A 22,636-nucleotide genomic window follows, 5' to 3' on the forward strand; every position below is an offset into this window, starting at 1 on the left:
TTACACAGCTGCAGCAGTATATATATGCAGCCATTATAAACAGGTACAGCAGTGTATACATGTGGGCATTACACACAGATGCAGCAGTATATTCATGTGGGCATTATGCACAGGAGCAGCAGTATATACAGGTGGGCACTGATGCAGCAGTATATACATGTGGGCATTATACACAGGTGCAGCAGTATATACATGTGGGCATTGCATGCAGGTGCAGCAGTACTCTCATTGGTCGTCCAATGTCATGTGACAAGATGGTCAAAATCAGAAACCAGGTTTAGACCATATGTACGCTTCCTTCATTCTATATATCTAATCTATGAGCTTTTGCCTATAAGGATTATCTGATACCAATATCTATTGAACTCACAGTTACATACTGTAGCTACTGTTCATTTGGAATATAAGAGTACATGATTCTAAATACTACCAAACAGTGTAGTTTTATACTGTACGAATAATATAAGAGGGTTCCTTGGCGATCATTACACGATAATATAGATTGGTGATGAGGATCATTATCTGCAACTTAGATGGATCTTTTTCACCAAATACATCAATTCTTTGTTCTTATATGTGTTGAGTCCCTGTAGTCAAGTTTTAATTAAGCCATTCAAAGTTAAGTTGTATTGTTAAGACGGAGTGCCCCAGGCATGAGAGTTTTCTTTGTGTTGTTGCTACTACATGATACATACCCAGCATGGTCCAAGGCTGGGGCTAATAGTATAATGAGAACATAATCACAGGGTTCCCTAGTGGGTGCACAGAGCACTTGGCTCACTCTTACCAGCCCTCAGCTCTGCTGGATCCCAGGACGCTGTATCCCACCAGTACAATGTCATTGTCCTTGCAGAACTCCAGCAGTTTACTCTGATTCAGGTATATGTGACATTCCACCTGTGGGGGGGGGACACAAATCACCCGGTTAGGCGCGGTAAAGCTCCCAAGCTTTTTCTTACAAAACCAAAGTGAAAAACAAAAAAGGTGACCAGGGCCATAACTAGGGTGGTACGACATGTGCCACCGCACAGGGCACCGCAAGGCAGGGGGCGCTGTTCTGCAGCATTTGTCAATTATTATTTTTTTAATCACATGCAACTTCCTCCTCTTTATCACCTGGCCGCCCCCATCTCCCCCTCGCATTCCTAACCACCTTTAGTCAATCACTCCTTCATTTACACACATTTCAAAATACTCTCATACTTCCCATACAGGAGCAAATAGCTCTGTGCGTAAGGTGTCTGACTGAAATATGAAGGTAATGGGTTCAAATCTTCAGGAGACTAGTCAGGATAGAGGGAAAGATGAATGCATCAATGTACAGAGACATCCTGGATGAAAACCTGCTCCAGAGCGCTCTTGACCTCAGACTGGTGCAACGGTTGATCTTTCAGCAGGACAACGACCCTAAGCACACAGCCAAGATATCAAAGGAGTGGCTTCAGGACAACTCTGTGAATGTCCTTGAGTGGCCCAGCCAGAGCTCAGACTTTAATCCAATTGAACTTCTATGGAGAGATCTGAAAATGGCTGTGCACCGATGCTTCCCATCCTACCTGATGGAACTTGAGAGGTGCTGCAAAGGGGAATGGGCGAAACTGCCCAAAGATAGGTGTGCCAAGCTTGTGGCATCATATTCAAAAAGACTTAAGGCTGTAGTTGCTGCCAAATGTGCATCAACAAAGTATTAAGCAAAGGCTGTGAATACTTATGTACATGTGATTTCTTAGTTTTTTATTTTTAATACATTTGGAAAAATCTCAAAAAAACTTTTTTCACAATATCATATGGGTATTGTGTGTAGAATTTTGAGGAAAAAATGAATTTATTCCATTTTGGAATAAGGCTGTAACAAAACAAAATGTGGAACAAGTGAAGCACTGTGAATACTTTCCGGATGCACTGTATATCTCCTATATATTTGCCCAAGTCTGTGACTCTGTGCCCGTAACGCTGGGCGGAGTCACAGGCACAGATCTGGCCAGGAACAGTCCCCTCCCTCTCTCCGCCCAGTCCCCTCCCCATCTCCGCCCAGTCCCCTGTCTCCCTTCTCCCCATACACTCTCTCTGGTGACACCGCAGCCGCTGACTGTGAGCGGAACTCACACTACCCGCCTCACAGACTAGCAGCTGCTGCAGAGTTCAGGGGGACATGCTGAGCACTGGCAGCTGCTCTCGCTCCCTCTCCCACCCGCGGCAACCACCCGTCTCTTACCCACGGTCGCGGGTGAAAAGGGGTGAGGCTTCACGGAAGGAGGCGTGGCTTCGCGTCCCGACCCCTGTTTTCGGCACAACTAGCCCCCCCTCCCACCCGCGGCAACCACCCGCATCTGCCCCCCACCCGCGGCATCCACCCATCACTTACCCGCGGTCGCGGGTGAAAAGGGGGTGGCTTCGCGGAAGGGGGCGTGACTTCGCGCCCCGACCCCCCTTTTCGGCACAACTCACCCCCCCCTCCCACCTGCGGCAACCACCCGCATCTGCCTCCCACCCGCGGCATCCACCCGTCACTTACCCGCGGTCGCGGGTGAAAAGGGGGCGTGGCTTCACGGAAAGGGCGTGGCTTCGCGTCCCGACCCCCGTTTTCGGCACATTGTGGGTCGGGGCATACGGCCTTCACCCGGACACTGCTGAATCTGCAGTTCTGGCTTCTGCACTGTGACAGGAGCCGGCACTTTGGTGTCACCCCTCAGAGGGTAACACCCGGGTGCGGCCCGCACCCACGTTGTGGCGCCACTGCTCCCGCCCCCACCCGTAGCACAAACACCCGCCGCATCCACCCACCACCCGCGGCACTCCCGTCCCCTCCCCCACCCAGAGCACAAACACCCGCGCCAACCACCCGCGGAACTCCCGCCCCCTCCCCCACCGGTAGCACCAACACCCGAGGCAAACCAACCGCATTCGCCCCCCACCCGCGGCACTCCCACCCGCAGCACCAACACCCGCGACACCCACCGCATCCACCCACCACCCGTGGCACTCCACCCCCTCCCCCACCCGCAGCACCAACACCCGCACCACCCGTGGCACTCTGCCCCCTCCCCCACCCACAGCACCAACACCCGCTGGCCCCCCCTGCGGCACCCAACGCATCCCCCACATCCGCTCCCACCTGCGGCACTCACGCCCCCACCCGTAGCTCCCACACCTACAGCACCCCCCGCCCCTCCCCCACCCGCTGCAACCCTGCCCCTCCCCCATACCCACCTCTCCCCCCTGCTGCACCCTTCACCCAACCCGCACCACCACCGCAACTGCCCCATCCTGCACCCACCCCTCCCCCACCCGCACCACCTCCCCAACCCTCGGAACCCCAGCAGCTGCCTCCCACCACCCAACTGCACCACCACTGCTCCAGCCCCTGCCCCCCCTCCGCACCTGTCCCCCACCCACAGCACCTCCCCCACCCCCATCATCTACAGACACCTCCCCTCCCCCACCCCCAGCACTTCTACAAACCATCACCCAACCTCCCCCTCTGCAACCCCAACTCCCCCTACATCGCCCCTCCCCCACACACAGCACCTCCAGACCCCCTCCTTCATCCACAGCCTCCTGCACCTGCCCCTCCACCACCAGCATCTACAGACCCCATCCACACCCCCTCCCGCCCCCCCCAACCCACCCGCAGCATCCTTACACCCGCCCCTTCCCCACCGCCGCACCCCCTCCCCTGCCCCTCCCTTACCCGCCGCAGCTGCACCAACCGCCCTACCCCAACTGCGGTATCCCTGCACCGGCACCCTCCCCCACCCACTGCAGCAGCACACCTGGCCCACTACAACCGCCGTAACCCCACACCCACCACTCACTCATCCACAGCGCCCACAGACCCCCTCCCCCATCCGTGCCATCCCCGCACCCGCCCCTCCCCTAGCTACCGCACATCCACATCACCTACCCCATCCAGATCACGTACCCCACCCGCAACACCCCCGCCACTCCCACAACCACAGCACCTACCCGCCCGCATTATCTACAGGCACCCTCCACATCTGCGGACCTCCCACACCTGCCCCTCCCCCACCCGCAACACCTCTGGACCACCACCCGAACCACCTCCGGACTCCCTCCCCCATCCACAGCTCCCCCGCATCCACCCCTCCCCCATCCACAACATCTACATCCCCCATCCGTGCCATCCCACACCTCCCCCACCCACAGCACTTCTGAAACCCATCACCTAAGCTCACCCCCCCTGCACCTCCAAACGCACACCCCTACATCGCCCCTCCCACACACACACACATCACCTCCATACCCCCTCCTTCATCCACAGTCCCCCTCCCCCACCCCTCCCCCACCAACAGCAACTACACTCCCCATCCGCGCCCCCTCTACACCTCCCCCACCAACAGGACCTCTGCACCCTTTACGCCATCCATGCCCCTGCACCCACCCCTCCGCCACCCACAACACCTCTGGACCCCCTCCCACACCCAACCCTCCACCACACGTAGCACCTCGAATCACCATCCACAGCCGCTACAAGTGATTCCCACGGATAGGAACCTCACTGAACCCACCCCCTTTCCAAACCCCCCAAACTTTTGTGAGTATAGTTGCTACCAATTGATAAAGCCTAATATTTATCTTACTTAAAACCCTCTAAAAGGTGGAAGAACACAGTACGCTATTGGCGTATGGTATACCGTAAGGGTACGCACGTTGCGTAACAATCGCTTAGCCGTAGTCGAGACGCTCGAGCGTCACGTTCGCTCACGGCCAAGAGATCACAGGCAGGCACGCTATAGGCTGCCGACTAACGTAATGATATGCTACTAGCGTAGCGGACGCTTGGGACCACGAGGAGATCACAAGCGGCGCTGATGCTTACCGTGTTAAACCTTTATAACTATACCATAAACAATGTATTTATGCAATAAATCTTGGTGCAGTGATAGGGTGTAAATGTAACACAGTGTAACCTTATTAACTTGGAAACTGTACGAGCGTCTCCGACGCTCTGAGAATACTTAGAAATATAATAAATACACAGATACCGGTATTAGGTTCTAACACCTTATATGAACGTTCTATTTGCAAAAGAATAATACAATACAAGTCATACACTACCAAAATAACATTGACTACCTAACCAGAAAACTACACATGAAATACAATAGCAGTACAATAACACTTAAGAGAAAGAGAGAGAAGAGAGGAGAAGAGAGAGAGAGAGATATGGCTCACAATAACAATAAAGGCAATATGGTTGCGGAGAAACTTACGCTCAAGGGAAACAATTGCATGCGCCTCTGGATATCCAGCTCCCGATTATCAGTGGTGAGAACCGTTGAAGAGAATAGAGAGCTGGCCCAGAGTGGCTTGTCCTTTTATACCCTACACATAATACAGTACAATGGTCCCTATATTCTTATTGTTCATTGGACACAGGAATTCGTCTTCGCATTATAACAAAAGGTCATAGGTTGATTCATACAGGTGGGCTGTGACTATTTCCAACTGCTCAGGTGGGTGGGAAACTGGGTTTCCCGCCGCATGGATAATAAAGTGCAAATAATAGTAAATGTCCATAAACTTCTTATGTCCATAACTATTCGCACGAGCGATTAATCTGCTTCAAACCAACACCGGAATATTGCTAATTAAATACTCTTCCGATGGATACTAAACACCACTGTATAACCCCTGTCTGACCCTTCATATCAAACAAAGAGGGATCTCTTTGTCTATGAACATGCTACATTAACTAAACTTTCAGATTCTATCAAAGGGACCATAATCTACAAAATACATTATATAGTTAAAATATGTTACGAACGAGTCGCCCGCCAGACGCACGCAAACTCTACCGTAAATGCGCACACCGTGCGCCTGCGGGTGCACGCAACAGCGAGTATGCGCACGCACGGGAGAGCTCATGCACTCGCAGCGGGGACACGCATGAGGCGCAAATATGGCAATGTGTAGCGTGATATTTTTCTGACTTTGACAGTCCACCCTTTGGCAGTCACCAATAACTGCCACTTTCTAAAACATTTCAAAACGAGAAAAATATATATGTCATGTGTTAATATTTCTATGGTTGGGTAGGGGAGGAGAGGAGAAGGTGAGAAAAGGGTATGACCTAGTGAGATAGCAGAAGCATGTGTGTATGAATCCATGTTTGGGGGGGGTCATGTATCATCGTGCCGTACGTGTTTTAAATCAAGCTTCGAGGTATTGCGAAGTATACATTCGAATTCCTTCTTATCCCGTGGTACGGGTCTGTGGATGGCCTGTCAAACTTTACCGAGCTCTCTTCGGCTTTTGGTTGCAACAAAATGGGGGAGCACATTTTAGTTGATGATACATGAATGGGGGGGAATATGTGAGTGCTGATATCTGTGCCTGTATTCCCTATCGACTATGTGTGTCATTACCTGAAGGTTGTAGAGATGAAGATAAAGAACACTTATGGTAAATGCATTGATAAACTATGTGAGTTTAATATACATTTGCCGATTGAGGTCTTGTCTTTTATTGTCTTGTCTTGATGTACGTGTTGACTGTAGTCTCTTTGTGCTTTTGCTAATAAACGTAAGCAAAGCTTTATCAATGTCCATAGACTTACAAAAAGTGTTGGGCTAGCGTAAAATTAAAAGTACTAGGGACATGGGGGTCTATGGCATAGTCCATCTGATGTCTGTGTACAAGGTTGTCAAACTTCTTCTTTAGTCCATCTGTTGTCTGTATACCGGGTCATCAAATTCCTCTTCCAGCGGGTCTTTTTACCTTGGAGAAAAACGAGAAACAGGTGAAAGAAACGGACCGTGGAATCACATTTTCATCACAACAGTGTCTCTATCGTTGGGTCATAAATCACATCCATTGGAATTATAATGTCCTCACTCCTTAGACTCATCACTTTAGTACTCCGTTTACACTTCGTTAAAGCCTGAACGCATCTAAATATCAAGCCAATCGATATGACAACACCCAAGATACATAGAAGAAACTTCCCTACATCCATTATAACTCCTTGAGCCCATTCTCCTAAACCGGAGAACCAATTTCGCGGGTTCAACCATGACACCCAACTGGTCAGCTCATTACCCACAGCAGCAAGGGTGAGATTGTGTCTCCTGCGGAATTCCCACTTTAATTGGAGAATGTCGTCCATCTTTTGGTCTATGACCTCGACCGGGTCCTCGGTGCTATTCGTAATATAAGTGCAGCATTTTACGCCGTACTGCGTTGCCAGTGTGACACAATATCTGCCCGTCACTGCTGTGAGATAATTGAGAATCATCCTATGCTGAACCAGTTCTGTTTTATAAGCTTGGAGCTCCCTTCCAGTATACCTGAATGTGTCATCATACATTTCAGTGATATTGTCTAATAAATTTGCAAGCGCAGATATATATTTATAATTTATCACTCCTCTGGCGGTGCGAGTGATATCTAACACGATTAGGACTTGAATCCCGGTGGATTCACTGATCAGGTCAGAGGCCGGATGCTCTGTTCTCTCTATCAGGTGCCGTTTAACGATGTGCTCGTAATGAGTGTGGGTATAAGGAGCTTGGGCACTGCGGTGAATATCTTTCATTTTAGTATGTGATACAGTCATTACCTCAGGCAGTACTTTTCCAATATAACATAACCCTTCTGAGTTTGGGGCAAGCCACTTATACGCCTTCCTCCCGCATATGAAATATGCATCATCGGGGAGAACATATGGGACGGAGTAGGACATAACCATATTACACATTTTCCATATGAAATTTCCTAACCCTAATTCTCCCATCTGTTTACTACACGTATCAGTTTGTATGATATGTGCACAGTATCCTAGTGATACCTCTCCAACTCTCATGGACCTACTTCCTAGGGTATACCTATATCGGAAATATTTTCCACTACCAGCTATGTGGCGTATAAGCTCTGTATCTGTAGGCATTCTATCGGCTCTGTATGAAAAGGTCATGGTTTGGTTATTCCATGACACTTCCCAATTTCCCGGCTTTCGGGGATTGGAAATGTTAAAACATACTAGGGATCTATCCAATATTGGTGGAGCTTCAAACAAGGAGGACTGGAGATATTAAACCTCCTGTCCACCGGCCTCCCACCACTTAGCTCAAGTACCTCCCCTATAGTTAAAGGGAAGGGCACTAATCCTGATTTGCTATGGCCTTGAGGTACTTGAGAGCATACCCAACAATCTGTCTGATTTAACACTTTACCCACTAAGGAGTGATAGTCACTCAATGGATGCCGGTCCATGTGGATATTAAAACTGGATTGGCATTTCTTGATACACCCATCCTCAACTACACTGTCACAGAGTCGACAGATACAGTTCTCTTCAGCTAACAATCCTTCACAATTTCTTCTATTGTCAATGCTACCAGATCGTTTTCTGATACTCGCCTTTACTCGTGATTATGTTGTTCTTGGAAATCTACGCCTCCATCTCTGTCATCAGAACCCATTCCAGAACCTCTCTCGACCTCCATGGTACTCTCGCCGGAACAGACTGCTCTGGTCAACATCATGGTCAACAGAAAAATCCGGATCACAGTCTCTTGGGGCAAGTCCATCTTATAGGAGGAAATGGAGAAGAATGAGAATGGGGAAAGAAGTAATTGAGGGGGATGGGATGGGAAGTGGAGAAAAACAATAAAAGGGAACAGGGGATCGACAACTGCCTCCGATCTTATTATTTTCAATGCTCAGGTGCCGTCTCAGTCCTCCTGAAACAGACACTCCAGTGATACAACTTCCTCTACCGTCTGTTCTTTATCACGGGACCTCTCTGGATCAGCAACCTTCTTACAATGGGACGAATGAACCCAAGTTTCTCTCTCGGCAACCTTCAATGCTGTCGTGCTAATCAATAAGACTTGGTATGGTCCTTCCCATCTGTCAATAAGGCAACCTGAGCGTAGAAAATTCCGTATCATTACATAATCCCCAGGTTCAATGTCATGACAATTACTATCTGGCAAATCAGGAATCACTAACTTCAGATTGTCATTTTGATTCCTTAGCTGTTTACTCATGTTAACCAGGTATTTTACAGTCACTTCATTGTTACAGTTCAAATTATCCTGAGGGTTAATCATAACATGCGGTTGTCGACCAAACAAGATTTCAAAGGGGGACAGATTAAGAGGGGACCTGGGAGTGGTTCTGATGCTGTATAGTACAATGGGTAAAGCTTCTGGCCATGTTAATCCTGTTTCTGCCATAACTTTGCTCAATTTATTTTTAATAGTGCTGTTCACTCTTTCCACCTTCGCACTCGCCTGGGGGCGATATGGAGTGTGCAGCTTACTATCAATTCCCATCAACTTACACATTCCTTGAAAGACATCACCTGTAAAATGGGTACCCCTATCACTTTCAATTATTCTAGGGATACCGTATCTACACACAAATTCCTGCACAATTTTCTTAGCAGTAAACATAGCGGTATTTGTGGCCGCAGGAAATGCTTCGACCCAATTTGAAAACACATCTATACAAACAAGTACATATTTCAAATTTCGACAAGGGGGTAATTGTATAAAATCAATCTGTATTACCTGAAAAGGGCCGCCTGTAGGTGGGATATGGGATGGTTCTGTTGGTATTGCCTTTCCGATGTTCTTCCTCAAGCAGGTAAGGCATGACATTGCTCTCTTACCTGCATGGGATGAGAATCCTGGGGCGCACCAATATGCTCTTACCAACTTGCACATTCCCTCCTTGCCCAGATGAGTCAGCCCATGTGCTGCTTCAGCTAAACATGGAAGGTATGCTCTGGGGGCCACTGGTTTACCCTGTCCATCTGTCCAGAGTCCTGAGGACTCCTGGCCATATCCTTTTGCCTTCCAGACTGCCCTTTCCTGTGTGGAACACAAATTTTGCATCTCACACAACTTCTGTGTGTTGATGGTATTAAATACCATCAATTGTGTGATGTCTGTCTGTCTGGGGGTACCGGCTGCTAACTTAGCAGCTTCGTCTGCTCGGCTGTTACCAAGTGATACTGGGTCTTGGCTATATGTATGTGCTTTACACTTGATAACAGCCACTCTGTCGGGTTCCTGTATCACTGTTAGAAGTCTTTTGATGTGAGCTGAATGCGCTACCGGTGTACCAGCTGCCGTCATGAAATTTCTGAGGCGCCATAGGGCTCCGAAATCATGGACTACCCCGAAGGCGTATCTAGAATCGGTGTAGATATTGGCTGACTTTCCCTTAGCCAATTCACATGCTCTGGTTAGGGCAACCAGTTCAGCAACCTGGGCTGAGTGAGGTGGGCCTAGCGGTTCTGCTTCTATGGTGCCTTGGTCATCTACGACTGCGTATCCAGTACACAAGTCTCCCGAGTCCGTCTGTCTGTGACAACTACCGTCAGTGTAGAAAGTAAAATCTACATCTTCCATTGGGTTGTCACTGATGTCAGGCCTTGCCGTGAAATTTTGGGTCAAATATTCCATACAATCATGTGTGTCATCCCTTGTATTAAATCCTCCATCCCCATCACTCTCATCCTCCATCCTTTGTGCCTGTCCAGGCACACCTGGGAGATATGTTGCAGGATTTAATGCACTGCATCTCCTTATGGTGATGTTTACGGGGGCCATTAATGCCAATTCCCATCTTGTAAACCGCGCTGATGAGACGTGCCTGGTTTGGGCAGAATTCAACAAGGCTGACACTGCATGTGGCATATGAATTGTGAGGTTGTGTCCTAGCACTACATCTTCGCTTTTTGTAACTAGCAATGCTATCGCAGCGACACTTCGCTAGCATGTGGGGAGGGATCGCGCTACCGTGTCTAGCTGAGCGCTGTAGTATGCTACCGGCCTGCTGGCATCACCGTGCTTTTGGGTTAGGACGCCTGCCGCGCAACCAGCACTTTCTGTTCCGTATAGCTCAAAGGGTTTCCCATAGTCTGGCATACCTAATGCTGGTGCCTGCGTTAGGCACTGTTTAAGTCTCTCAAATGCCATCTCGGATTCGTCTGTATGCGAAATCCGATCAGGTTTGTTTGATGAAACCATCTCCTGCAAAGGTAATGCTAGAATGGAAAAACCTGGGATCCAGTTACGGCAATACCCACACATTCCTAAAAACGTCCTGATCTGTTGCTGGGTTTGTGGCAGAGTCATGTCTCTAATTGCTTGAATTCTATCAGCGGTCAGGTGTCTCAGTCCTTGTGTTAGACAGTGTCCCAGATATTTTACTTTAGGCTGGCATAATTGTAGTTTGTCTTTGGAAACCTTGTGTCCTGTGTCTGAAAGATGAAACAGGAGCTGTTTCGTATCCTTCAGGGACGCTTCCAGTGAATCTGAACACAGTAGTAAATCGTCCACATACTGTATCAATATCGATCCACTCTCTGGTTGGAAAGACTGTAAACAATCATGCAAAGCCTGTGAAAATATACTTGGACTGTCTATGAAACCTTGCGGTAATCGAGTCCATGTGTATTGGACTCCTCTGTATGTAAATGCAAACAAATATTGGCTGTCAGGATGCAGGGGTACCGAAAAGAAGGCGGAGCAGAGGTCAATAACAGTGAAAAATTTCGCAGTGGGAGGGATCTGCATAAGGATGACAGCTGGATTTGGCACTACAGGGAACTGACTCTCAACTATTTTGTTAATCCCCCTTAGATCCTGTACTAGCCTGTAACCCCTCCCCCCACTCTTTTTCACAGGGAAGATGGGACTATTGGCAGTGCTGGATGTTCTTACCAGAATGCCCTGTTGTAGCAAGCGCTCTATTACTGGGTAAACTCCTAACTCCACCTCTGGCTTCAGAGGGTATTGTGGGATTTTTGGAGCTATCCTACCATCTTTTACTTGCACAACTACTGGAGCTACGTTTGCCATTAATCCAGTGTCTTGTCCATCTTTAGTCCACAGTGACTCTGGTATTTGGGATGTCATTTCTTCTACCTGGGATGGATTCCTATTTAACATAACAGTGTGGGACATTAATTTTGATGGGGAGTCTAGCATGTCTCGCACTTCCTGAGCGTGATTCTCAGGTATGTCTAAGAATACACCTTCAGGAGTACAATAAATGACGCACCCCATTTTACACAATAAATCTCTTCCCAGGAGATTAGTCGGTGCCGATGCCGCCAGCAAAAAGGAATGCTTGGTATGCAAAGGCCCTATTGTAATCTCTGCTGGTTTGCTAACAGGGTAGTGCTGGACTACTCCCGTTACTCCCATGGCTGGAATTGTCTTACCAGTGGTTCTCATGCCCACTGTCGAATTTATCACTGATTTGGCTGCCCCCGTATCTACAAGGAAATTTAATGATTTACCAGCTACATCAATTGTGACCTCGGGTTCACTTCCAAGGCTTGCAATCAATTTCACTGGCTGCAGATTACAGGTATGGCCACACCCCTATTGGGTATGGTGACCTCCCTGAATCGCGCTGGCAGCAACTACTTGAGAAGGGGGTAAATGGGAACTACCAGAGACTTGCCAGTCTCTTTTTGGGGGATACCTTTTTGTTTCCCCTGCATGTGGCTCATGACTCCGTCTCTGCGGTCCCTGATCTCAATTTCGTGTGTCATGTCGTTGTCTAGGGGGTTGATATGATATTTGTGTGTTTTTCACTCTACAGTCTCGTGCAAAGTGTCCCTCTCTATGACAGAAATAACAGGTTACCACATTTGACTTACCCACAGGGTTTGGAGATTTATACAAAGGTTGCCTTGTAGTCAGGGCCTGTATACTTACGGTCATTAATTTATCACTTTGTAACTCCCTGTGTTTGGTTATATTCCGATCGTGATCAAGGGCGGCCTCTCTTAAAGTAGCCACCGACAGACCTCACCAACACGGTTGCGTGGTCTGTACCCTAGCCTTCAATACCTCCTTTAATCCATTAACACAGATACTGCTACTTCTCTATGATTTACATTTGTCTTTATGTCTTCTATGCCTGTGTATTTAGCCATTTCCTGTAATGCCATGTGAAAATAGTCAGCAGCTGTTTCTGCCTCTTTTTGTTTTATGGAGAAAATCTTGTTCCATTTAACTACAGCTGGAAAATACTCTTTTAACTGTAAATTTATTCTCTTTACATTGTCTTGGTTGTACACATCCGTAAGGGGTACATCCTCATCTAATTTACAGTCAGCTAAAAATTGTGCTGAGTCGACATTGGAGGGTAAACATGCCCTCAGCAATATCTGCCAGTCTTTGTTATTGGGCTCTACTATATTCCCTAAGTCTCTAATGTATTTCTGGCTAGCAACTAGATCTTTTCTAGGGTCAGGGAATTCAGACACTATTGCTCTTAATTCCATTCGGGAAAATGGGCAGTGCATGGCAATGTTTCTGACAGGAGTGACTCCTGAAGTGTCCGTTTTCCCATTTGGCACTGCTATTACCCTAACGGGATTAAGTCTACTTACATCATTCTGAATAGATTCTACAGCTTGTGGTGAAATGGTTTCAGCATAGTGTATGGTGCCGTACTTACCCGTTGATACGACCTCACCTGTCCCTCCGCTAGGGGCTTTTGATACTAATCTCGGGGGTTGGGACGTGCCTACTGCTGTTTCTGATATGGTGGCTGCTAGAGAGAGCGCCGATATTGTTGCCGATTCGTCCTCTTGATCACACTCCTGGGGAAAGTTTAAAACAGGGTACAACTTGCACGGGTTAATACTTGCATTACTCATCTTATTCATATTAGCCTTAACATTTATGCAGTTACTAAGTGCCTGTTTATTACAAATTAGTGCGTCATTCTCCGCAACCAACTTCTCTCCCGTTATGTAAGGTGGCGGTGGTGCCGTAGCTATCAGTTTCCTGATAGGGTTAGATCCCGCCGCCTGAGCCAATCCTCTCTGTATTTCACCCTCCTGTTGCCATAACTGTAAATAATCATAATGTTTGATCCGTCTCTTTGTTGATTTAATGAGACATATCCTTCTCCTTAGATTTAGTAACACATCTGGGCTAAAGCTGCCTACTCTTGGGAACTTCTCCCCGTCATGTACAGTCATTCTTTCCCATTCATCACATAAAACCTCTGTGTGTGAACCGTATTTTTCACACATTACATACCTTGCCGACCCGATTGGTCGGTTTACTGAATCAACCCGAACCGAGGTTGATCGCCCCCTACCTGAACAACTGGCCCCCATAACTTGCAGGTGTTGCTTTCACTACCTCTGACCTTCAATCAGGGTCTTCAGCGAACCCTTACAAAAACCAAGATGTTCAAGATAGGCCGACGGTGGCGGTTTACCGAGTACCCCACTCACTCGCCCACGCCGACCAATACGCCCACACACTGCCTTAGCGCTGGCGTACTCGACCCAGGGCCCCTGCGACCTGAACCGCTATTTACTGGAACATGCGAGGGTGATCCGAAGAGCACTTACTCTTTCCAGTAACTATTGGTTGCTGGATAGTTCCTGAGTGACCAGCGAACCTCCCTTAAAATAAAAATTTTTACACAAATCACGTTAGAATGTACAAATAGCGTTTATGACCCCTTTCGTACGCAAATGGCACTGGGTCAGATTACTAACTAATGCACACAATTACGTGCGGTACAATCGTTCGGCACATAAGCAACTAATCTTATGTGCGGAGCGACCAGTGGAATCGAAAATTGCGGCTGCGAATTCCTTCAGCCAGAGCTTTAATGGCCTATATGGGTTCCGCACCAACCCTTCCTGGTGTTGTGCTACTTTTCTCTATAGCGGACTTCTTAGTCTGCTGTACCTAGACCTCCTGGTCTGTGCTACAGTAGACCTCCTGGTCTGCTATACTCTAATGCTCAAATTTATGTTTAACAAGGGATGCCTCCCTAGCCACCATGCACGTCACTTACATGTATGTACCTCACGAGAACTCGACTTCTTGTGGTTCAACCCAAAAATTGTAAAAACATATATATGCAAACACTCACTCATCACATGTACACTTTACTTTTGTTTCTATTTCTGCGCAGAAATTTCTTTCCTTTAGACCAGATGAGTCGTAAATTTAGAGAAGGATCTATTAGTTTAAATTTCGGACACTAAAATTGACTTGCGCTATTTATCGCGTTGCCACCTTTTCGCCTGTTAAAATAATACTATCGTGTGATTTGAGTTACGTGGGAGTATCCAGACGCTCCGTTGCGTAATATACGCTGCGTGCGTCGGCCTTTACGTTGCGTACACTAGTCTAACCCTTTTGTTAGAAAACACGTGTATGCCAGCCAGATATGTCCACAGAAATACAATTAACACGTTTATCAATGTAGATGGTCTTCAACCATCGACCGAGCACCACCCAGGTCTTTCCTTGTATCTTAGGCAAAGCTGTGTGCGTGCTTTACAAATTACCCCTTAAATGTATTACTTTTATTCTTTAACTACTGATAGCAACAAATCTTTCTTAGCCCGTTAACAATTGTGAAATGGCAAACAGGAGAGTGATATGAAAATACACGAATGAAAAGAAGTGCAGATATATGCGTGCGTGCGTACGCAAGTCAGAAATAAACAGTTTTAAAAGACACTAGCGTATTGTTCTTACCTCCGGTTCCGGATTCCTTCAGCACCCTTTACTAAGCGAAGCAGACGCTTATCCGGTCAGCACGACGAGGAATATGACCTCCCGCCCTTTGCTGATGGATAATGTCTGCTGAAATTACCTAGTGCAGATATGTGAAGGACGGACGAGCCGCCAATTGATAAAGCCTAATATTTATCTTACTTAAAACCCTCTAAAAGGTGGAAGAACACAGTACGCTATTGGCGTATGGTATACCGTAAGGGTACGCACGTTGCGTAACAATCGCTTAGCCGTAGTCGAGACGCTCGAGCGTCACGTTCGCTCACGGCCAAGAGATCACAGGCAGGCACGCTATAGGCTGCCGACTAACGTAATGATATGCTACTAGCGTAGCGGACGCTTGGGACCACGAGGAGATCACAAGCGGCGCTGATGCTTACCGTGTTAAACCTTTATAACTATACCATAAACAATGTATTTATGCAATAAATCTTGGTGCAGTGATAGGGTGTAAATGTAACACAGTGTAACCTTATTAACTTGGAAACAGTACGAGCGTCTCCGACGCTCTGAGAATACTTAGAAATATAATAAATACACAGATACCGGTATTAGGTTCTAACACCTTATATGAACGTTCTATTTGCAAAAGAATAATACAATACAAGTCATACACTACCAAAATAACATTGACTACCTAACCAGAAAACTACACATGAAATACAATAGCAGTACAATAACACTTAAGAGAAAGAGAGAGAAGAGAGGAGAAGAGAGAGAGAGAGATATGGCTCACAATAACAATAAAGGCAATATGGTTGCGGAGAAACTTACGCTCAAGGGAAACAATCGCATGCGCCTCTGGATATCCAGCTCCCGATTATCAGTGGTGAGAACCGTTGAAGAGAATAGAGAGCTGGCCCAGAGTGGCTTGTCCTTTTATACCCTACACATAATACAGTACAATGGTCCCTATATTCTTATTGTTCATTGGACACAGGAATTCGTCTTCGCATTATAACAAAAGGTCATAGGTTGATTCATACAGGTGGGCTGTGACTATTTCCAACTGCTCAGGTGGGTGGGAAACTAGGTTTCCCGCTGCATGGATAATAAAGTGCAAATAATAGTAAATGTCCATAAACTTTTTATGTCCATAACTATTCGCACGAGCGATTAATCTGCTTCAAACCAACACCGGAATATTGCTAATTAAATACTCTTCCGATGGATACTAAACACCACTGTATAACCCCTGTCTGACCCTTCGTATCAAACAAAGAGGGATCTCTTTGTCTATGAACATGCTACATTAACTAAACTTTCAGATTCTATCAAAGGGACCATAATCTACAAAATACATTATATAGTTAAAATATGTTACGAACGAGTCGCCCGCCAGACGCACACAAACTCTACCGTAAATGCGCACACCGTGCGCCTGCGGGTGTACGCAACAGCGAGTATGCGCACGCACGGGAGAGCTCATGCACTCGCAGCGGGGACACGCATGAGGCGCAAATATGGCAATGTGTAGCGTGATATTTTTCTGACTTTGACACAATGGACATTGGATTAATTAGAAACACTAATACTGTGGCCATTATGTGTATAAGCAACACTGCTACCTGTGCCCATTGTGTATAAGTGGCGCTGCTACCTGTGCACACTGTGTGTATAAGCGGCTCTGCTACCTGTGGTCACTGTGTGTATAAGCGCCTTTGCTACCTGTGGGTATTGTGTGTATACGCCGCTCTGCTACCTGTGGGTATTGTGTGTACACGTGGCTCTGCTACCTGTGCCCATTGTGTGTATAAGCACCTCTGCTACCTGTGGGCACTGTGTATAAGCGCCTCTGCTACCTGGGGGTATTGTGTGTATAAGCGGCTCAGCTAGCTGTGGGCACTGTGTGTATAAGCGTCTCTGCCCCCTGTGGGTATTGTGTGTATAAGCGGTTCTGCTACCTGTGGGTAATGTGTGTACATGTGGCTCTGCTACCTGTGCCCATTGTGTGTATAAGCCCCTCTGCTACCTGTGGTCACTGTGTGTATAAGCGCCTCTGCCCCTGTGGGTATTGTGTGTATAAGCAGTTCTGCTACCTGTGGGTAATGTGTGTATAAGTGGCTCTGCTACCTGTGGGTATTGTGTGTATAAGCGGTTCTGCTACCTGTGGGTATTGTGTGTATAAGCGGCTCTGCTACCTGGTGCCATTGTGTGTATAAGCGGCTCTGCTACCTGTGGGTATTGTGTGTATAAGCGCCTCTGCTACCTGTGGGCACTGTGTGTATAAGCCCCTCTGCTACCTGTGGGCACTGTGTGTATAAGCGCCTCTGCCCCCTGTGGGTATTGTGTGTATAAGCGGCTCTGCTACCTGTGGGCACTGTGTGTATAAGCGCCTCTGCCCCCTGTGGGTATTGTGTGTATAAGCGGTTCTGCTACCTGTGGGTATTGTGTGTATAAGCGGTTCTGCTACCTGTGGGTATTGTGTGTATAAGCGGCTCTGCTATCTGTGGGCACTGTGTGTATAAGCGCCTCTGCCCCCTGTGGGTATTGTGTGTATAAGCGGTTCTGCTACCTGTGGGTATTGTGTGTATAAGCGGTTCTGCTACCTGTGAGTATTGTGTGTATAAGCGGCTCTGCTACCTGTGGGCACTGTGTGTATAAGCGCCTCTGCCCCCTGTGGGTATTGTGTGTATAAGCGGCTCTGCTACCTGTGGCCACTGTGTGTATAAGCGGCTCTGCTACCTGTGGCCATTGTGTGTATAAGCGGCTCTGCTACCTGTGGCCATTGTGTGTATAAGCGGCTCTGCTACCTGTGGCCATTGTGTGTATAAGCGGTTCTGCTACCTGTGGGTATTGAGTGTATAAGCGGCTCTGCTACCTGTGGCCATTGTGTGTATAAGCGGCTCTGCTACCTGTGGCCACAGCACCTTCGTGTCTTATCTACAGTGCATTGCTGTTACTCATCTGGTACTTCATAATGCAGACACTAGCAATATATACTACACTCTACACCAGGGCTGGCCAAACCGGTCCTCGAGATCTACCAACAGTTCATGTTTTCCAGACCGCCTAGAGATCTGTAGAATTGTCAGTTAGGAATGAATGCAGCACATCTTAATTAGTAATGACAACACCTGTGCACCAGCTAGGTGGTCTGGAAAATGTGAACTGTTGGTAGATCTCGAGGACTGGTTTGGCCAGCTCTGCTCTACACTATGTTATTCATTGTGCCCTGCGGCCACTCTGCACGCCCTCACAAAGGCCTACGCCCCCTTGACAATCGCACGCCCTCCCCCCTTACAATATTTACCCACTGCCATTAAAAAAAAAACAGGTAATACTCCATATAATAACAATTATAGCACAGCTGAAGCCCGTGCAGGGGATAATGAATCGTAGCCCCTTGCAACGGTATTTTCTGTCTAACACCTTCCCTCTCTTTATCCTCTCCCTACCACCCTGTCTCTCCCTATCCTTAACCGATCGCACAGCGTTTCTGTACATTCCCTTTCTCTCCCCCTACGCCTCTCTATCTTATCTCAACCGGAACCCATTTCTGTATGCCCTCTATACTGCCCTGCGTTTCTGATTCTGTTATCTACCGCCCTGCGTATGTTCAAAGGCGTGCAAAGGTTAACGGGGCGTAGCCCCTAACGACGGTGTGAAGAGCGCCCGTAGGGCGCGATGAATCACCTAGTATAATAATATATATTTTATATTTCTGCAGTGGGGTACACTGATATTCCACAGGGAAAAACATTGGGGTGTAGAGTTGGATCTTGATCCAAGGCACCAATAGGCTAAAGCTTTGACTGTTCCCAGGATGCCTTGCACCGCCTCCTCTATATCCCCGCCTCCAGGCACTGGAGCTCAGTTTGTAAGTTGGTGCCTGCAGGGCAGGCAGATAACAGGGAGGGCTGCACTAGGCAACCCTGAAAAGAGCTTTTCTGAAGAAAGAAGACTTCAAGGGCCGCAGCACAGGCACTTAGATACTCAGTCTACTCAGTTACAGCAGTTAAACAGTCTTTGGTTAAACAAAAGCCTGACCCTCGCCCTCCTAAAACCAAAGGGTCATCTATGCGGGCCATTGCTTCCTCACAATCCACTCACATTTCGGATACTTCATCCGATGAAGATTGTCAGCGTCCGGAGTCTTACCGGTACGCTGGGGCCGCGGGGCTGGCTTCCTTGGCGATGTGCGGGCAGTGGCGGAGGTGGGCTGCTGCGCCGGATCCGTGGGCAGCAGTACCGGCGGTGAGGGGGTCCGCTCGTGGCGGCGGGACGCCGCTACAGCGGGTCGCTCTTGCTGAGCCGTTGCTAAGAGACCAGGGGCAGTGAGCATTGTGGCTTTGCAAAAAGGTCTGCATTACTGGGCGCCGCCATGTTGGAGACCAAGTTTTAAGCATAGTTCCTGTTTCCTGTTTCTTCCAGCCAATCCAGGGGAAGCTCTCCCTATAAAAGGGGGCTGGTTTAGGACAGGGATGCCAGTGCTTCAAGTTACAACCCTGTTGTAGGTGCTTTAGCCTGTGCTCCCAGGATTCCTGCTGTATTCTGGTTCCTCCTGATCCTGCTTGGTCGGTTATCTTCAGCCTCGTTTAACAAACCACAGTCCACAGTCCCTGTCTCCAGCCACGTCTTCAACCACCATCCACAGTTCCACAGTTCATCTACAGTCTTGCCTTTCAAATCACAGTCCACAGTTCTTCGCCCCCTGCCACGTCTTTAACCATCGTGCTCCAGCCTCGGTCCTCTACCTCAGCCCTGTACATAATAAATATTTTCCATTGACTCTCAAACCCCGCCTACGTTCTTCATTGCTCCATGTCCCATGCAAAGGAACTATATCCAGCCCCCTCATCTGGTTCATTCACAGCCTGCTACCTCCTCGGGCAAATCTCAGCTGCCGGATCCTCAAACTTTGCTAGATGTGACAAAGATGGGGTATATACTGATCCATCAGACACTGATGCAGATGCTTCTGATGGAGAATCTACAACACAGGTGGATGTTCCTGACCTCTTGTGAAATTGTCCCTCCAGATACATCTAAGAAACCTGATAAGTTCAAACATCAGAAGGTTACTAAATTAGTCTTGCCACATTCTGACCATCTGGTTGACATACGTCAAGAATCCTGGGAATCTACAGGAAGGAATTCCTCCCTGTCTAAAAAGATGCTAGCTCGTTATCCCCTTGCTGCAGAGTTAAGTAAAAATTGGGAAACACCACCTCAGGTGGACTCCCATGTCGCACGTGTGGTGGTGTCTTCTACTCTGCCTGTCACTACCGTCACATCTCTGAAAGAACCAATGGATAAGCGTGTGGAGGGTTGTCTGAAGTTTATTTACACTCTGGCAGGTGCTGTACATAGACCTACAATAGCAGCTTCTTGGGCTGCAAAAGCTATTGAAGCCAGGGTTCAAGAAGTTGAGGCGGAGCTATCTCTTAATTTTTCTGATAATGCCATGCTGTGTCTTTCATATATTATCACAGCCTCTCATTACATACAAGAGGCGGCTACTGATGCCGGTATACTGGCAGACAAATCGTCTATCATGTCCTTTCTGGCTCGCCGGATTCTGTGGTTGCGGCCCTGGTTTGTGGATCTGGACTCTAAAAAGACCTTGGAGGTTATCCCTTTTAAGGGAGACATCCTTTTTGGGTAAGATCTGAACAAGATTGTTGCTGACTTAGCTTCTGCTAAAACTGCATTTCTGCCAAGTACTAATTCTTCGGCTCCGAAGGCTAAAGTACCACCTTTCATTCCTTTCGACCTCCAAGTAAAGCGCTCGCACTTCCAAAACCTCTAAGCCCAAACCTAAATGTTCCTGGGCTGCCCATCAGCCTACTTCCAAATCTGACAAGCCTGCTGCATGACGGGCCGAGCCTCCCCCTGGGGGAACTCACGGTGGGAGGTCGACTTCAGCGGTTTGCCCAGGTGTGGTTACAGACCACTTCAGACGCCTGGGTGAGGGAAGTCGTCACTCACGGATACGCCATCTCCTTCAAGAAACATCCCCCTCGCCAGTTTTGCTCGACAAATATCCCTTTGGATCCGTTAAAAGCAAAACCTCTACATTTGGTGGTACAATCCCTCCTGGACACAGGAGTGATAGTACCGGTGCCTCTGTCTCAGAGAGGCAGGGGGTATTATTCAACACTGTTTCTAGTTCTGAAACCGAATGGATCCTCCCGGCCCATTTTCAATCTAAAGTCTTTGAACAAATTTGTGAAGGTATCCAAATTCCATATGGAAACTCTTCGCTTTATTGTTCTGGCTTTGGAGCCCAAGGACTATAAGGTATCCCTGGACATACAGGATGCTCCCCTGCATATTCCTATTGCTAGGTCGCATCAGCAATATCTGTGGTTTGCTATTGGCAACTTTCATTATCAATTCCAAGCTTTGCCTTTTGGGCTGACCACAGCTCCATGAACCTTCACCAAGGTCATGGCGGTCATGATGGCTCTTCTCCGCCATCAGGTATCAGGATCCTGCCGTATCTGGAAGACTTGTTGATCCTGGTGAACTCTCCAGAGGTTCTCCTCCGTCATCTGGAACTGACGATCCAATTCCTATAAGCCCACGGATGGCTCATCAACTGGAAGAAGTTCTCGACGGTCCCTGCACAGAGCATGGTGCACCTGGGGGCGTTATTGGACACACACAACCAAAGGTTGTTCTTGTCTCCGGAGAAGGTCCTGAAACTTCTGGACAAGATATGATGCTTCCTCTCTCGCCCACGAGTGTCGATACACTTGGCAATGCAGGTACTAGGCCTCATGGTATCTGCTTTTGACATGGTAGCGTACGCTCAATTTCATTCCCGCCCTCTACAGAGGTTAATCCTTTCCAAGTGGGATGGCCTGCCTCACCAGATCAGGACTCACATGATCTCCTTGACTCCGGAGGTTCGCCTGTCACTGACCTGGTGGCTACAGGACCAGCAATTGAGCAAGGGTTGTCCCTTCTGGATCTCCAACTGGGTCCTCCTAACGACGGATGCCAGTCTGCAGGGATGGGGCGCGGTGTTGGAGCAACACTCTCTTCAGGGTCGGTGGACCAGGGAGGAATCTCTCCTCTCAGTAAACATTCTGGAGTTGCTGGCAGTGTTCAATGCTTTGAAACTGGCCCTGCCTCTG

The 22,636-nt window shown here is 48.0% G+C and overlaps 1 protein-coding gene across 1 annotated transcript in view; it reads right to left on the bottom strand.

Moving 5' to 3' along the window:
• Window positions 1-783: 783 nt before the first annotated feature.
• LOC134934698 (prostaglandin-E(2) 9-reductase-like) overlaps window positions 784-22,636 on the bottom strand; it is a 78,009-nt gene continuing 56,156 nt past the window's right edge. The window contains exon 4 of the mRNA XM_063930070.1: window positions 784-897. Coding sequence (XP_063786140.1) covers window positions 784-897 — 114 coding nt within the window. The remainder of the gene's footprint in view (window positions 898-22,636) is intronic.

Source organism: Pseudophryne corroboree, chromosome 6 (genome assembly GCF_028390025.1).
Source record: "Pseudophryne corroboree isolate aPseCor3 chromosome 6, aPseCor3.hap2, whole genome shotgun sequence".
NCBI lineage: Eukaryota > Metazoa > Chordata > Amphibia > Anura > Myobatrachidae > Pseudophryne > Pseudophryne corroboree.